General features: G+C 42.8%; 1 protein-coding gene across 1 annotated transcript in view; it reads right to left on the bottom strand.

Annotated features, from left to right (window-relative positions):
• Positions 1–394: 394 nt before the first annotated feature.
• Positions 395–12,734, bottom strand: part of klf7b (Kruppel like factor 7b) — a 62,212-nt gene continuing 49,872 nt past the window's right edge. The window contains exons 3-4 of the mRNA XM_070975794.1: positions 10,804–10,927; positions 395–5,059 (exon numbers count right to left, since the gene is read on the bottom strand). Of these exons, the coding sequence (XP_070831895.1) occupies positions 5,008–5,059; positions 10,804–10,927 (176 nt within the window). The 3' untranslated portion in view covers positions 395–5,007. The remainder of the gene's footprint in view (positions 5,060–10,803; positions 10,928–12,734) is intronic.

Below are 12,734 nucleotides of genomic sequence, written 5' to 3'. Positions count from 1 at the left end.
AAAAAACAAAAAACAAAAATGCTCTGAAAGTGACACATTCGCTTTAGAGTGTACTTAAGGCTCATCGTTTTTGGTGTTTATTGATTTTTTCCCCAAAATGCCAGGATGGTTTGAAAGAACCAGATCGATTTTAACTTTCAAAATCATTCAGTTTCAGTTTGAAGTCACCATACATGCCAGAGTTGTTTTCTTCACAAGAAGACACTGATCCTGTCAGTTTTCCATCAATGAGCTCCACTCGCGGTGTTAGCGGGAACATAAGGTAACAGAGTGACAAGACAAATGGGGACGGAATGCAAATGAGCTGCTGATTATGCATCTGACTATAAAATTATTAAACTACACTGTTTGTGCCGAAAATGGTATTTTAAAAGATCTGATTTACATCCAGATATTTGTATTCTTTTTTTTTCTTTTTTTTTTCATTATTATTATCAGAAGAAATACAAACAAATTCTGAGATGACTGGGAAGGAGAAAAGAAAATACAAAAAATAAAGGGCCCTAAATGTCCTTCAGAAATGTAAAGAGAGAGGAGTCTGAGTGCGCTCAAATTCAAAATGCAAGCTCTGCATTCCTTTGACTCAACTCAACAAGCTCCATGACTTGTATGATTGAATGAATGTGTGAAAGAATCGAGGGTCTCAACAAAAACCTCAACACATTATCAGCCATTGCTTAGATTCAAAGCATTTTCATCAGCAAATGTATCAACCATCATTTGTCCCACATGGTTGCACACACGTTCAGCAGTTAACAACCACTTTGCTGAATCACTGCTTCCCTCACAGTGTGCCTAACGGGGACACACACATACACACATATACACATTCATGCCATCAAAAGCCTCACAAAAGTGCTACGATCCCCATCCCTCTATGATTGTACGTCCTATATTGGAGGGCTCTTTCTACATCCCATTGCATGTCTCAACATTTTGGCATGACTTTGCATCACCCAAGCTGAAGAAAACAACCATCAATACAGCTTTTGTAACAGAAACCTAACAATGAAATGAAATCAAAAGTGAAACACTGGATTCATCCCAAACGTGGGTTGCTTTACGTCGCAGTTAGCAGAAAGAGAGAGTTAGTAGAGAAAGCTGCCGCTGGATACAGAGGCCTCATATGGAGACGGTCTCCTGCTGATCTCTCCTGACCGGGGAGACTCTGCCCGTGGCTAAAGGGCAGTTCCACGCTGGAGGTTTTTGGTATCGATTGTTCGAAGCTGCACCATAAACCCCCTTGAAGGGGAATGTTTTCACTGTTTCACCTAATGAAGGCTGGCAAGGCCAACTGGCACGATGACTGGGCATCCTGGGATGTGAAATCCCCCGCCAGCTTCAGGAAGCCTGCACCCTCACCCAGCCGCACCAGTCAGCAGCAGCGAGTATTAGACTGTTTGCATGTGCTACAGGGCATATAGGTGGTGGTGGGCGGATGGAGCAGCGGTGTCAGTGTTAGTGTTGGCGGTATCAGTAATGCTCTGATTGCAAGGCGAGTTTATTTTTTCTGCAACCATTGAACAAAGGAAGCTGCGTTTTCACCTCTTATGTATCATTTTATACATTAGAGATTTTAGTGTCAGCGATTACATTCAGGTCAAAGATAAAAGTCACAGTTTTCATCAAACATTAAGTAGCCTTTAGCTTTGAAAACCCAGCAACAACAAAACTTACTGGTTTTGAAGATATTCCCACAGACCTCTAAACAACAAGGCAAAACGACATTCCTTCTGTCGTTATTGCAGTTGTACGCGTCGTCACAAGGTAACTAGTTCGCTAGTTGTCTTGCTAGCTAGCAAGTTAGCAAACAACTGTAAGCAAACCAGCCCACAGGTTTTTGGCGTTAAAATAAATCAACTTACTTCTTTATTTTGCTAATTAGTAGGTCAAAGTTAAAATTTGCTTTACTTTGCTACCACAAATGAATTTTCTTATTGGTTTTGTTCAAATTTACTGAATTCTGCGCAAAATATCAACAACATTAATTCTTCTTCTTCTTCTTCTTCTTAATGCTGGTTATGTTGGTTTGTGAGTAGTTTTAAAAGTGGCTCAAGATATCCTGAACATATTATTTCATCAGCCTGAAGCAGCAAATCCTGATTTCTCAGGTTAAACTGATTTTAAAGGTACGGAATTTTCTTGTAAACAAAGTTATGTTTACTTTTCGTGTTTCTCACCAAAATACATTGTGTATTTTTGGGGTCAAACACTCCAGAAACATTTACAAGAGCCACATTTGAAATACGTTAAATTCTGCATTGTTTACTGACATGATAGCTAGCTAGTAGTCTTCTTCCTTGATTTTCTTGGGGCATTGCTTTGTTTCTTTGTACATTACTGTCACCACCTGTCAATCAGCAGGAATGCCTGTGTTCCAACACATATGAATGTGTTCGTTCACCATTTGATCAAATTGTGAAAACAATACAATAGCACTACTTGTGGTTGAAAATCTCACAAGGTACCTTTACATTTTTTGTTTCATCTTATTTGTGAGAACAAAGATGGAACTGGAATGTCAGCAGTCGGCTGTAAGTTTGAGAAGTTGACAGTTTGCCGAACAACCTGTTTCTCGTGTGAAAGAAGTGTATTCTCCAATGTTCCAGTCAATTCTTCAGCACTTTTCATGACTGGAAAGCATATTTACCAGATTTGTAAGCAACCTGATAGGGTAATGCTCATGGTTGTTTTCTTTGTTTGGGTCAGGAGACGGGGAATCATCTTGAGGATTAAAATTGACTGTACATGAGAAGCAGGATAAAAGTGTGGATTATTGTCATGTTTTCGACAATGTTGTGAGTTTCCATAAAAGAGCTGCTGCAATTGTTTTACTTTCATTCATTTTTGATGAAAACTGTGGCTTATACCATCAATTGTACCCAACAATGTAACCCAAGTATCTGAAGTGAAAACGCTGATTAAATGAGAGGCACAAACTGTAGCGAGGGATATGTGGGTGATTGCTGGAACTGAGAACAAGCTGATTTCTCACTTCAAAGGATTTGGAATCGTTTGTTACCTCCAGCCGAGAGCTAAGACACTCTTCTACTAAACAACAGTTGCTAAATTCCTACTGTGAAAAAAGATCTGGGAGCAGAACATATAATTCCAGGAACAGTGTGCATGTGTGTGTGTGTACATGAGCTGGTGTGTGTGTGTTTGCAATAAAGCCTGCCATGCAGTGTTTTGTTTTCCAACTCTGTTCATTAGTTTAATAATTATTTTTCTAAATCTTATTAGTCTTATCTCAAGAGGAGCCGTGAGCAAAGAAACTGCAGTGTAAGTCTGCTTGTGTGCGTGTGTGTGGACGGAGTATGTGTGCTTGTTCTGTATACAATGTGTAGAGCGAGACAGAATTGTTTTTGTGTTGCATTTTTTTGAGTCTTTTTATGATTTTTTTTCTTTGTGTTCTTTTTTTCGCTGTAGAAAAAAAAAAGCACAGATAACATTGAAAAAAAGTCAGTGCAGTCAATGGATACGAAACAGGCAAATTTGACCGGGCCGATGCGACTGCGTCTGCACCACCACACAAAGGTCGGTTGGCGTCATAAGTCCCACGTGAATAAATAAAAAGCAGCTCTTCAGCCTCTGTTCGTGCCCTGCAGTGCTGCCAGGGAGATGGGATCTAAGAGTCTGTGAAAACGCTCCAAGATGACGTTCAGAATCAACGAAAAGTAACAAAAAGAAGAAAAACAGGTATCCAGTTCTTAGCGAGTCCTCCGCCTTGACTCTGGTAGAGTGCGAGACCACGGAGGGTCATGCAAGGGTTTTGTTGTTCAGCTGGAGTGAATCGCAGGGCAGAAAGAGCAGCACAAAAACTGAAGACCTCTCTGCTTTCTGGCTTTATTATAGTCCAAAAAAGAAAATACACATCCCTTCTCTGAGAGTTGGTGTGATTCTGTTTTTTGTTCATCCATCGGTTGCTTACAGATCGCAGAAGCACAGCCAGCGCACATGGGGATTAAAAGACCAACAACGCTCTCCTTCTCATCCCACACATTCTGTTGAAGTCATCTCAGATTTTCAGTTTTTTTCCTCCAAACACAATTCAGTGAGTTTTAAGACATTTTCTCCGAGCGAGAAAAGAACAAAGTGTCATTCTTTGTAATAACAACAACAATAAGAAGAATTATTGTCCTCTAAGTAGAAAAAAAGGGAAGAAAGTGTCGCTGCGCATTTCTGTCAGATGGCCTGCGGAGGCAGCAGGCGTCTCAGTGAAGGTGAGAGATGCAAACACCCACTGGAGGAGAGCCTGAGAGCTGCAGCAGCACCTCGCTGACCGAGGTCCCATGGGTGCACTGAAACACCCAGTGTCTGAGCCCTGGATGCGATTGTCAGCTATGCTAGAAGTCAATCCATACAGTCTCTCTCCTGCAGATTTGGCATTGTTGTTTTCTTCACATAGATTACTGAAGCTGACCGCGGCAGATGATGGTTTTTGATGTTCCGAATATGAGAAACATTAAAAAACAACGAAAGAAGTTGAGTATTTGATCTCAAAAGCCAGTAAAGCACTAACAACTGTCTATATGGATATTTAAAGTTTCCCAATGAACTATCGCCTAACCTGGTTGTATGATTTAAACACACTGAATACAGACAAAGAAAAAAGGCGGCGTAACGTTTAATCAGCGAGTTAAGCGTATGTTGGTTTGGCAGTGTCCAAGCCCCCAGAGCCACATGAGAGTGGCCGGGGTTCACCGGGATGATGCATTCAAAGACGGATGTGTGGAGTGTTCACTATTGCAAGTGTGTGAGTGTGTAATTTTAAAGAAAAACAACAATCTAGCTACTCCTCCTTTTCCTCAAATCCCCATCTCCAAGATCGAACGGACTGACGGCCCTCTCGGGTGGATGTGTGGCGTCATGGCCATGGACTGGTTTACAGACGGGGTGAACGAGGCGGGCGGTTGGTAGCTTGACTGCCCATCCCTCTCTCCTCCTATCTCTCCTCCTCTTCCTCCTCTTGCTTCTTCCCCTCTCCCACTCCTGCTCTTTTTGCCCTCAGATGTGCCTCTTCATGTGCAGGGCCAGGTGGTCTGACCGAGAGAAACACCTGCAGAGAGAAACAGAGAAACTGTATCAGAAATATCCCAAATAACACCCCAAGGATGCAGGAAATATCTGCAAATGATACAGGAAAAGGGATTACAAGAGAGAACATTTTAAAATGAAATTCTATTCAAGCACATTTCAATTAGAGTAAATGAAAAAAACATCTTACACAAGTCTATATAACTGAAAATGTGAAGACCCGCAAAAGTGCAGATAAGTGGAGGTTTACACAAAATAAACTTAATATATCAAGCAACTGTTGCTGATCAGTGCCGCTGGCTCTGTATATTAGTTGTCAATGGGCCACATTCCCAGGCCCCTGAAATACCCACTGGCGCTATATATTTCTTGGGAAGTCTCCATAATTTCAGGCCCCTTGAACTTCCCACTGGCAATGTGTATTTGCTGGAAACGTTCCACACTTCCAGCCCCCCCTACACTCCACACTGGCTCTGTGTATTCGCTGGGAATTCTTGTAGTTTAAAGCCCACTGAACTCTCCATCAAGCGCTCTGGTTCAGTTCAACATTAAAACTTCATTGATTATAAAATTTGAAGATGGGAACTTGAGAATTCATGACATTCTGTTTATTGTAAACCGCATGTGATTCACAAGAACTAACATTACCCACTTAGGCTAATGAGCTAATATTTGTTGAAGACAGCCACAGTGTCCCACATGATTGAACATCCAACAGTACACTCTTTGCAGTGTTTTGCCAGCCTTTTGGATTAAAAAACAATGAAACACATGAATATTAGATGTGCTAACTTCAGCTTCACCTGATGTTGATATTCCCCCTCAAAAATGACCTCTGAGTTATCTAACATGTGGTAATATATCATATTCCAATAGAATAAAAAGCAGTTTCTATGGCAGCCACACAGGAGTCATATTTTCAATGGATGAATAAAGCCTCGTGGAAAAGCTAAAGGTAAGAGTATTATTTCAACATGAAGCCAGCCAGAGAGATTGGAGGAGGAAGACAGAGCTGACAGCTTAACACACAAATTTAGTAATGCAGAGCACTATGGTACTGTGAATTTCAGCAGTCTTACTTGAGAATGTCACACCAGTGAAACCCAGACATGAAGACTTTGAATTCAAGCTCAGTGATTTCCTAAATACAACTCAAACACGACCATAAATCACGGCCAGACCTCCACGGCGCGCTGAGTAGAATACTATTGTAGAAACTAATTAGATATGCCTCGTGAACGTGGACATTGATGCACACAGGCTGGCAGTACTTTCTGATGCTGGGTCATTTAACTCAGCAGTGACTGCACCTGGTGTGAGACAGACATAAAACCAGGTGCTGCTGATGTTCAATATACGAGTCTCAATGTCACGAGTATTTTCATTTTATTACACCATTGCGAGGACATGAAAGCTGAACATCCACAATAAAATGACTCACAAATGATATGACTAAAGGAGAACCAAAACAAAATGTGGGCGAGAATAAAACGAGAAATTAAAAATTCAATTTGCCACAGGCTTTATTCATTATTAATTAGTCGAAGCCATTCTATGTGTGTGTGTATGTGAGTCTGTTGTTCTATCCAGATACAAGCAGGCAGAGCTGAATGCTCAAAAGTACAATAGAAAGTTTGTCACGCTGCAGTAAAAGTCTGCTGTCTCTCAGATGCTGCTCCTTTGAGCCATTCTGTTAATGTCAGTGATCAGCTGCTGCAGGAAACCTCAGTCAGAGTACAGTAATTAGGGTGCAGCCACACACTGAGCCTGGCAAACCAGCTGAAAATGTTCAACATGAGCATGACGTTATCCTCACAAATTCAACTGAAAGCCAATCCGCTCAAAGCAGAACCTGCAAATTTAAAAAATTAAATGAGAAAATAGAAGGAATAAACTACACATAAACCCACGAGTGTGATTTGCTGACGGCTCTGTGTTGGTGTTCAGCTGCACTGATCTCTGCTGTCAGTGCCTTACTGACGCCACTCAGATATTCAGCTGTCGTTTTCTGCCGTTTGTGTTTCAGTGTGGAAAGGGAGTTTCTAGAACATTAGCTGAAATCACAGCGTGGTCAGGACCCCTTTGACATGTTAATTCACCCAAGTTTTCAGATTTCAAAGCATTACTGTGAACACGGTGTCAGTGCACAGTTGAACTTTGCTCTCATCTCTGTTGTCTGCGCTCTAGTGTTTCCCCTCAACCTTTAGCCAGCCATGTGGTACCTACTGTACACCTTCACCAATCTGTGTGTGTGTGTGTGTGTGTGTGTGTGTGTGTGTGTGTGTGAGTGTGCGTGCGTGCGTGCGTGCGTGCATGGCTGGACAGATGGCCATGCCAGTTACTGTGTCACTGTTGGGGGTGTGGAGCAGCCACACCAGCTGGTAAAACCCCATCCCCTCCACCCCTCCACCCCTCCTACTTATCCTCCTCTTCTCCTCCTCTAAACTCTCCCTTCTCCTCCTCACTTCTTTTTGTCCTCCTCCTCATCACTCCTCCTCCTACCAGCTCCATGGAAACATCAGGGGGTCCCCGCTTGATTAGGCAGGATTAATGACAGACTGCCTCGTGTGTGTGTGTGTGTGTGTGTGTGCATGTGTGTGTGTGTGTGTGTGTGTGTGTGTGTGTGTGTGTGTGTGTGTGTGTGTGTGTGTGTGTGCTTCCCCAGGAGAAATTGTGTCAGATTGAACATTCTATCTAATGTTAACCTCTCCATGGCTGCCATTTTTGGCCATTCTCATGGTAATATTTGGTGGGCTCCACCCACCACAGATGTGTGTCTGCGTGTGTGTGTGTGTGTGTGTGTGTGTAGACTACTGTAAGGATTGAGGTGCATCCTGGCTATGTTAGGCATATTTCCACCCCCTTGTAATCTGAGCATCAAGAAGCCTAAAGGGAAATACTGGAAACGTGAAAACAAGATTAAAGGTGCTTTCAAACACTGAATGGTTGCCGCAGCAACATTGGTGGTCTGTACTTTGCATCAGTGGCAACAGGGTGCACCGCCACCACCGTCTATGCCCGTCTGCCGTCTGTACACCACAGGCTGCTGCTATCCACCTTCTGTAATCTCATTATGCAGCTAAATAGAGCAGATTGTAACTTAAAATAGAGGAAATGGTTTGCAATGTGAAACGATTAATACAGCAAGTTTTCCTAAGTGGTAACATAAACACCACTTATTGTCCCAGACCGGATAAACTTTGGAGATGATGCCCGTTCTGTTCATTGATCTGTCTCTTCTCTGCTGATGAAGAGGTGGATTATTCAGGGAGCTGTTAAGGCCTGTACAATCAGCTCCCTTATCGTTTCCCTCGCTGTAGTTTCTGTGGCTGTCATGGTCGCGTGGAGAGATGTGTCGATGGAAAAGGTGAATCATCGTGAACTCTAAATAGAGCATTCACTAGAGACGCATCCGCCCTCCCTCTACCTGCCACTGCGTGTACACTGAAAACAATGTCTGAAAGCACCTCAACAGTCTACAGTCAGGGTGAGGCTGACTGTAAGGAGTATGGGACCAGTCCAAAGTTCAAAAAGACCATGAATGTCTGCACCAAATGTCACAGCAATACATCCAATGTTTGTTGAGGAATTTCAGTCTGGACTTAAGTGGTGGACCGACTGACTGACCAACACTGCAATTCCCAGAGCCATGACGCTAGCTTAGATGCTAGCTTATATGCTTGCTGTGGCAGATTCAGAAGACTTCATTGTTGCAGTTGGTAACAATACAGCACAATCTTTAGCTTTAGATTGTTTTTTTTCCAACACATGTGACAGAATCTACACTGTGTGATTGGATGTTTCTTCCTGAAATGCCTGTTTTCTCTCTGCACATTTTAATACACTGGCTTAGATGTGCACAGATGTTTATCCTTTGCAGCGACGATTCGATCAGTTTAACGCTCATCTGAGCCTTGAAGAGCTCCAATCACTCACCAACAATGTCAATGCAGAAAATGAGCCGGACTTTTACCTCAGGAGCACTGGACACCCAAAACAACGTCTCCCACTTCAGCACTCTGTGGAGACTCTGAAGTGGGCAGAGCACCGATTGTGACTCATCTTGTGGCTGTGTCACTGTGTGTTCAAGTGTGTCATTGTTATGTCTGGGCCTTTAAATGTTCGTGTGTGTCGATATGACTTTGCATCTAAACGTCTTTGTGCTCTGTATGTGTGTGTGTGTGTGTGTGTGTGTGTGTGTGTGTGTGTGTGTGTGTGTGTGTGTGCGTGTGTGTGTGTCCGTGCCAAAAAGGAGCTAATACAGTCCCAGCTCTTAGCCAGGATTAGAAGCTTCCAGCAGGTTTCTGGAGGGTTTTATGTCTAAAACCTAAACTAGAGGGAACCCACAACAGCCAATTACACTGTCTCTAGGGCAAAAGTGTGTGTTCATGTGTGTTGTTCATCAGAAAGGTAGTGCAGGCACACACACACACGTACAGAGAGAGTGTATGTTAAAGTGGAGCTGGCATCTGGTGCCACTCAATTAGCTGAGACCAGTCTGCCAATAGCCAGAATCCATTTAAGTGCCAGCACAGGGGCACACATGCGCGTGCACACACACACACACACACACACACACACACACACACACACACACACACACACACACACACACACACACACACACACACACACACACACACACACACACACTACCTTGAATACCAAACACCAAGCAGAGATGATTTAAATGGCTGCATTTATGCTGCACGTTTATCCAAAGCACTTCACCGTTTTACCTCTCATTGCTGCCTAGAGACCCTTTGACATGTGGACAGGAGGAGCTGGGGATCAAACCGGCAACCCTATGATCAGTGGACAACCTGCTCCACTTCCTGATCCACAGCCATGCACAATGTTACGTCTCTGGCTTTTGTCCACACGGAGACTTACACTGCTTTCATTGTGAAACACACACCCTGTCATTGTCTTCCTTTCCTTTTCCACTGAGCTCAGGCTGGTGAAAAAATGAATTGATTCAGTATCAATGGCTAAAATCTTCCTTCACTGGCCAGATAACGTGACTTGAAAGTGGATAATTTTCCAATCTATTTGTGGACAGAAACAAAATAACGTTTGTCTTACATGCGTTCGTGTGGCTGCCACATCATGTGATTCCATGAGGAACTAACTTGATTTCAGATAGCAAGATTCCTTATCATTAAATTGACTACACTATAAGCTACAGTCTTTATCATCAGGAGTCCAGATAAAAACTCACCTGAGCTCCACCTGTACACAGCCGCTGAAGGACAAAATGATCACATTGCGAATGTGATCTGAACTTCAAACTGACTCAGTTGCACTATTTTGTTTCTTCGGTGTTTCTTTAAGGGATTTTATTTCCTAAATGTCAAATTTGCTGTAGCTTATTACACCGTCCATGCGTGAGCCTGAATGAAAAACTTACTTCTGTTTTGGATGCGTTGGAGCCCAATTTTTGTGGAATTAAAATTTAGCTATACTGTGGTAATTTAGTCCCAATCGTTTTCATCACTCTACTGATTTAAATGAAAAGAATGGAAGAGTTAACAAATGAAAAACATGTAGAATTTGCTTATTTGCTGTCTTACCTGTTAACAGCTTGATCATTTTTCATTTTCTGTGAGTTCAATACAGGCGTAGCTCTATGATTTTGCCAGCTTTGCACACTTTTATCACTCTGAACAAAACATATACTTATTGGGAAACGCAGGTTAAACCCGGGTCGTCGAGAGGTGAGGGGCACCAATGTCCTGCAAGTGAATGTGTAAACTGAATGTTTACCTGTCGCAGTGGTTGCACTTGAATGGCTTCGCTCCGGTGTGTTTGCGGTAGTGTCGTGTCAACTCGTCACTACGGGCAAAACGCCATTCACAGCCCTCCCATGAGCACTTATAGGGCTTCTCACCTGAAAGAGAGAGAGAGACAGAGAGAGCGAGAGTTAGAGAGAGAGAGGAGGTGTCACCTTTTATTATAATTTCTACATCTAATTTCACACGTCTAAACTACAGCTGTTCACTAATACACGGGTTACCACCCCTGGCTTTTTCCATACCCAGACAGACAGACAGACACACACACACACAGACAGACACACACACACACACACACACACACACACACACACACACACACACACACACACACACACACACACACACACACAGAGCCCAGGGGCCAGGCAGGCAGACCAGTTTTAACACAACAGCCATTTCAATGAGCCAATACACTCAATTAGCTGTAAATGAAGTCTTTCAGCACGCGGCGTGTTAATTCATAATCCCAAATTCACCCTGAAATGAATCTCGTTTTGTTCCCTCTATCACCACACCTCCGCCCCCTACCCCCCCTGCCCGCACACACACATACACACACTCACACGCACACACCCTGAGGTGGTGGGATCTGAAATGTAAATGAAGTTTCATCCCCCACTTCACCAGATGGGAGAAGAGATGGTCTATTGTTCTCAGCCTGTAGTTATCTCTCCATGATAGAAAGCCTTCCAGCTGTGTGTGTGTGTGTGTGCGTGTGTGTATTTTTTGGCTAGAGGTGTGTGTGTGTGTGTGTGTGTGTGTGTGTGTGTGTGTGTGTGTGTGTGTGTGTGTGTGTATGTGTGTGTGGGTAGTGTGCAGAAGCAGACTGTCTTCAGATGGGACGTGATGATGTCTGACTGTGTAAATGCCTGTATGAGAGTGTGTTTCTCTCTATGGGTGCGAGTGTTTGTGTGTGTGTGTGTGTGTGTGTGTGTGTGTGTGTGTGTGTGTGTGTGTGTGTGTGTGGGAGGGAGGGGAATCAGCAGATAAAGTGGTAAATCTGGTCTTCCACCAAAATTATACCCCAAAAAGCAACACCTCAACTTAAAATACCAGCAAGGACAAGAAGAATGATACATTTTCTTTTATTAAATGGAGGTTCATAATTTCACTGACGTATAACTATATGTATATATAAAGCAATAAATTGAATTCCTTGTAAAAGCGGCCTTCATTTGTCCTCCAAAAATAATCCACATAAATTCATACTTGGCATAATTCTGCACCAAGCTTTTTAATATGTCAGAATACTGAATATGCACTTCAATTAAGTCTAATTATGCCTCCATATCTATAAAAGAGTAGCAAAACACATATTTCACACTGCCATAGACTATTTTTTCCATGCACAGGTATAATTCTGTGTCTCTGTTCTGTGTTTTAGGCAGACTCCACTTTTCATTTTTCACTGAATTCAACACCCTGCTAGTCTTTCACAGGAAACCTTGCAATGTGTCATTTCTGGCATGGCCTTGTTTGTGTGTGTAGTTCATTTTATTTTTTACTTTAATCAATTTAATTTAGAAATTTCAAATACTGATTTAGAGGAAACACTTTAAAACACAGGCCTTTCTCCACTGCAAATTGTTGAAAAAACATGGCCAAACCTAACTGCAGACCCCTAATGAGTGTAACTCTGTGCTGTTTGTGTGTGTGTGTGTGTGTGGGTGTGTGTGTGTGTGTGTGTGGGAGAGAGGGAGAGAGAACTGGGGGGTGGTAACTTTAATTGGGGTCTTAATGACTCCTAATGGGGAGTAATACAGCAGCTTACAGTCAGTTAGCCAGATGTCCCCACAGCCCCTCCACTCCTGTCACAGCACACACCAATCTTCTTAAGGAGACAAACATGAACGCACACCAATCCAAAACAATGTGAAAACTGAAGCATTTCACAATACA

The sequence above is a fragment of the Chaetodon trifascialis genome, chromosome 12 (genome assembly GCF_039877785.1).
Source record: "Chaetodon trifascialis isolate fChaTrf1 chromosome 12, fChaTrf1.hap1, whole genome shotgun sequence".
Lineage (NCBI taxonomy): Eukaryota > Metazoa > Chordata > Actinopteri > Chaetodontiformes > Chaetodontidae > Chaetodon > Chaetodon trifascialis.
Note: the sequence above shows the minus strand (reverse complement) of the source record. Positions and strands in the feature narration are given on the sequence as shown.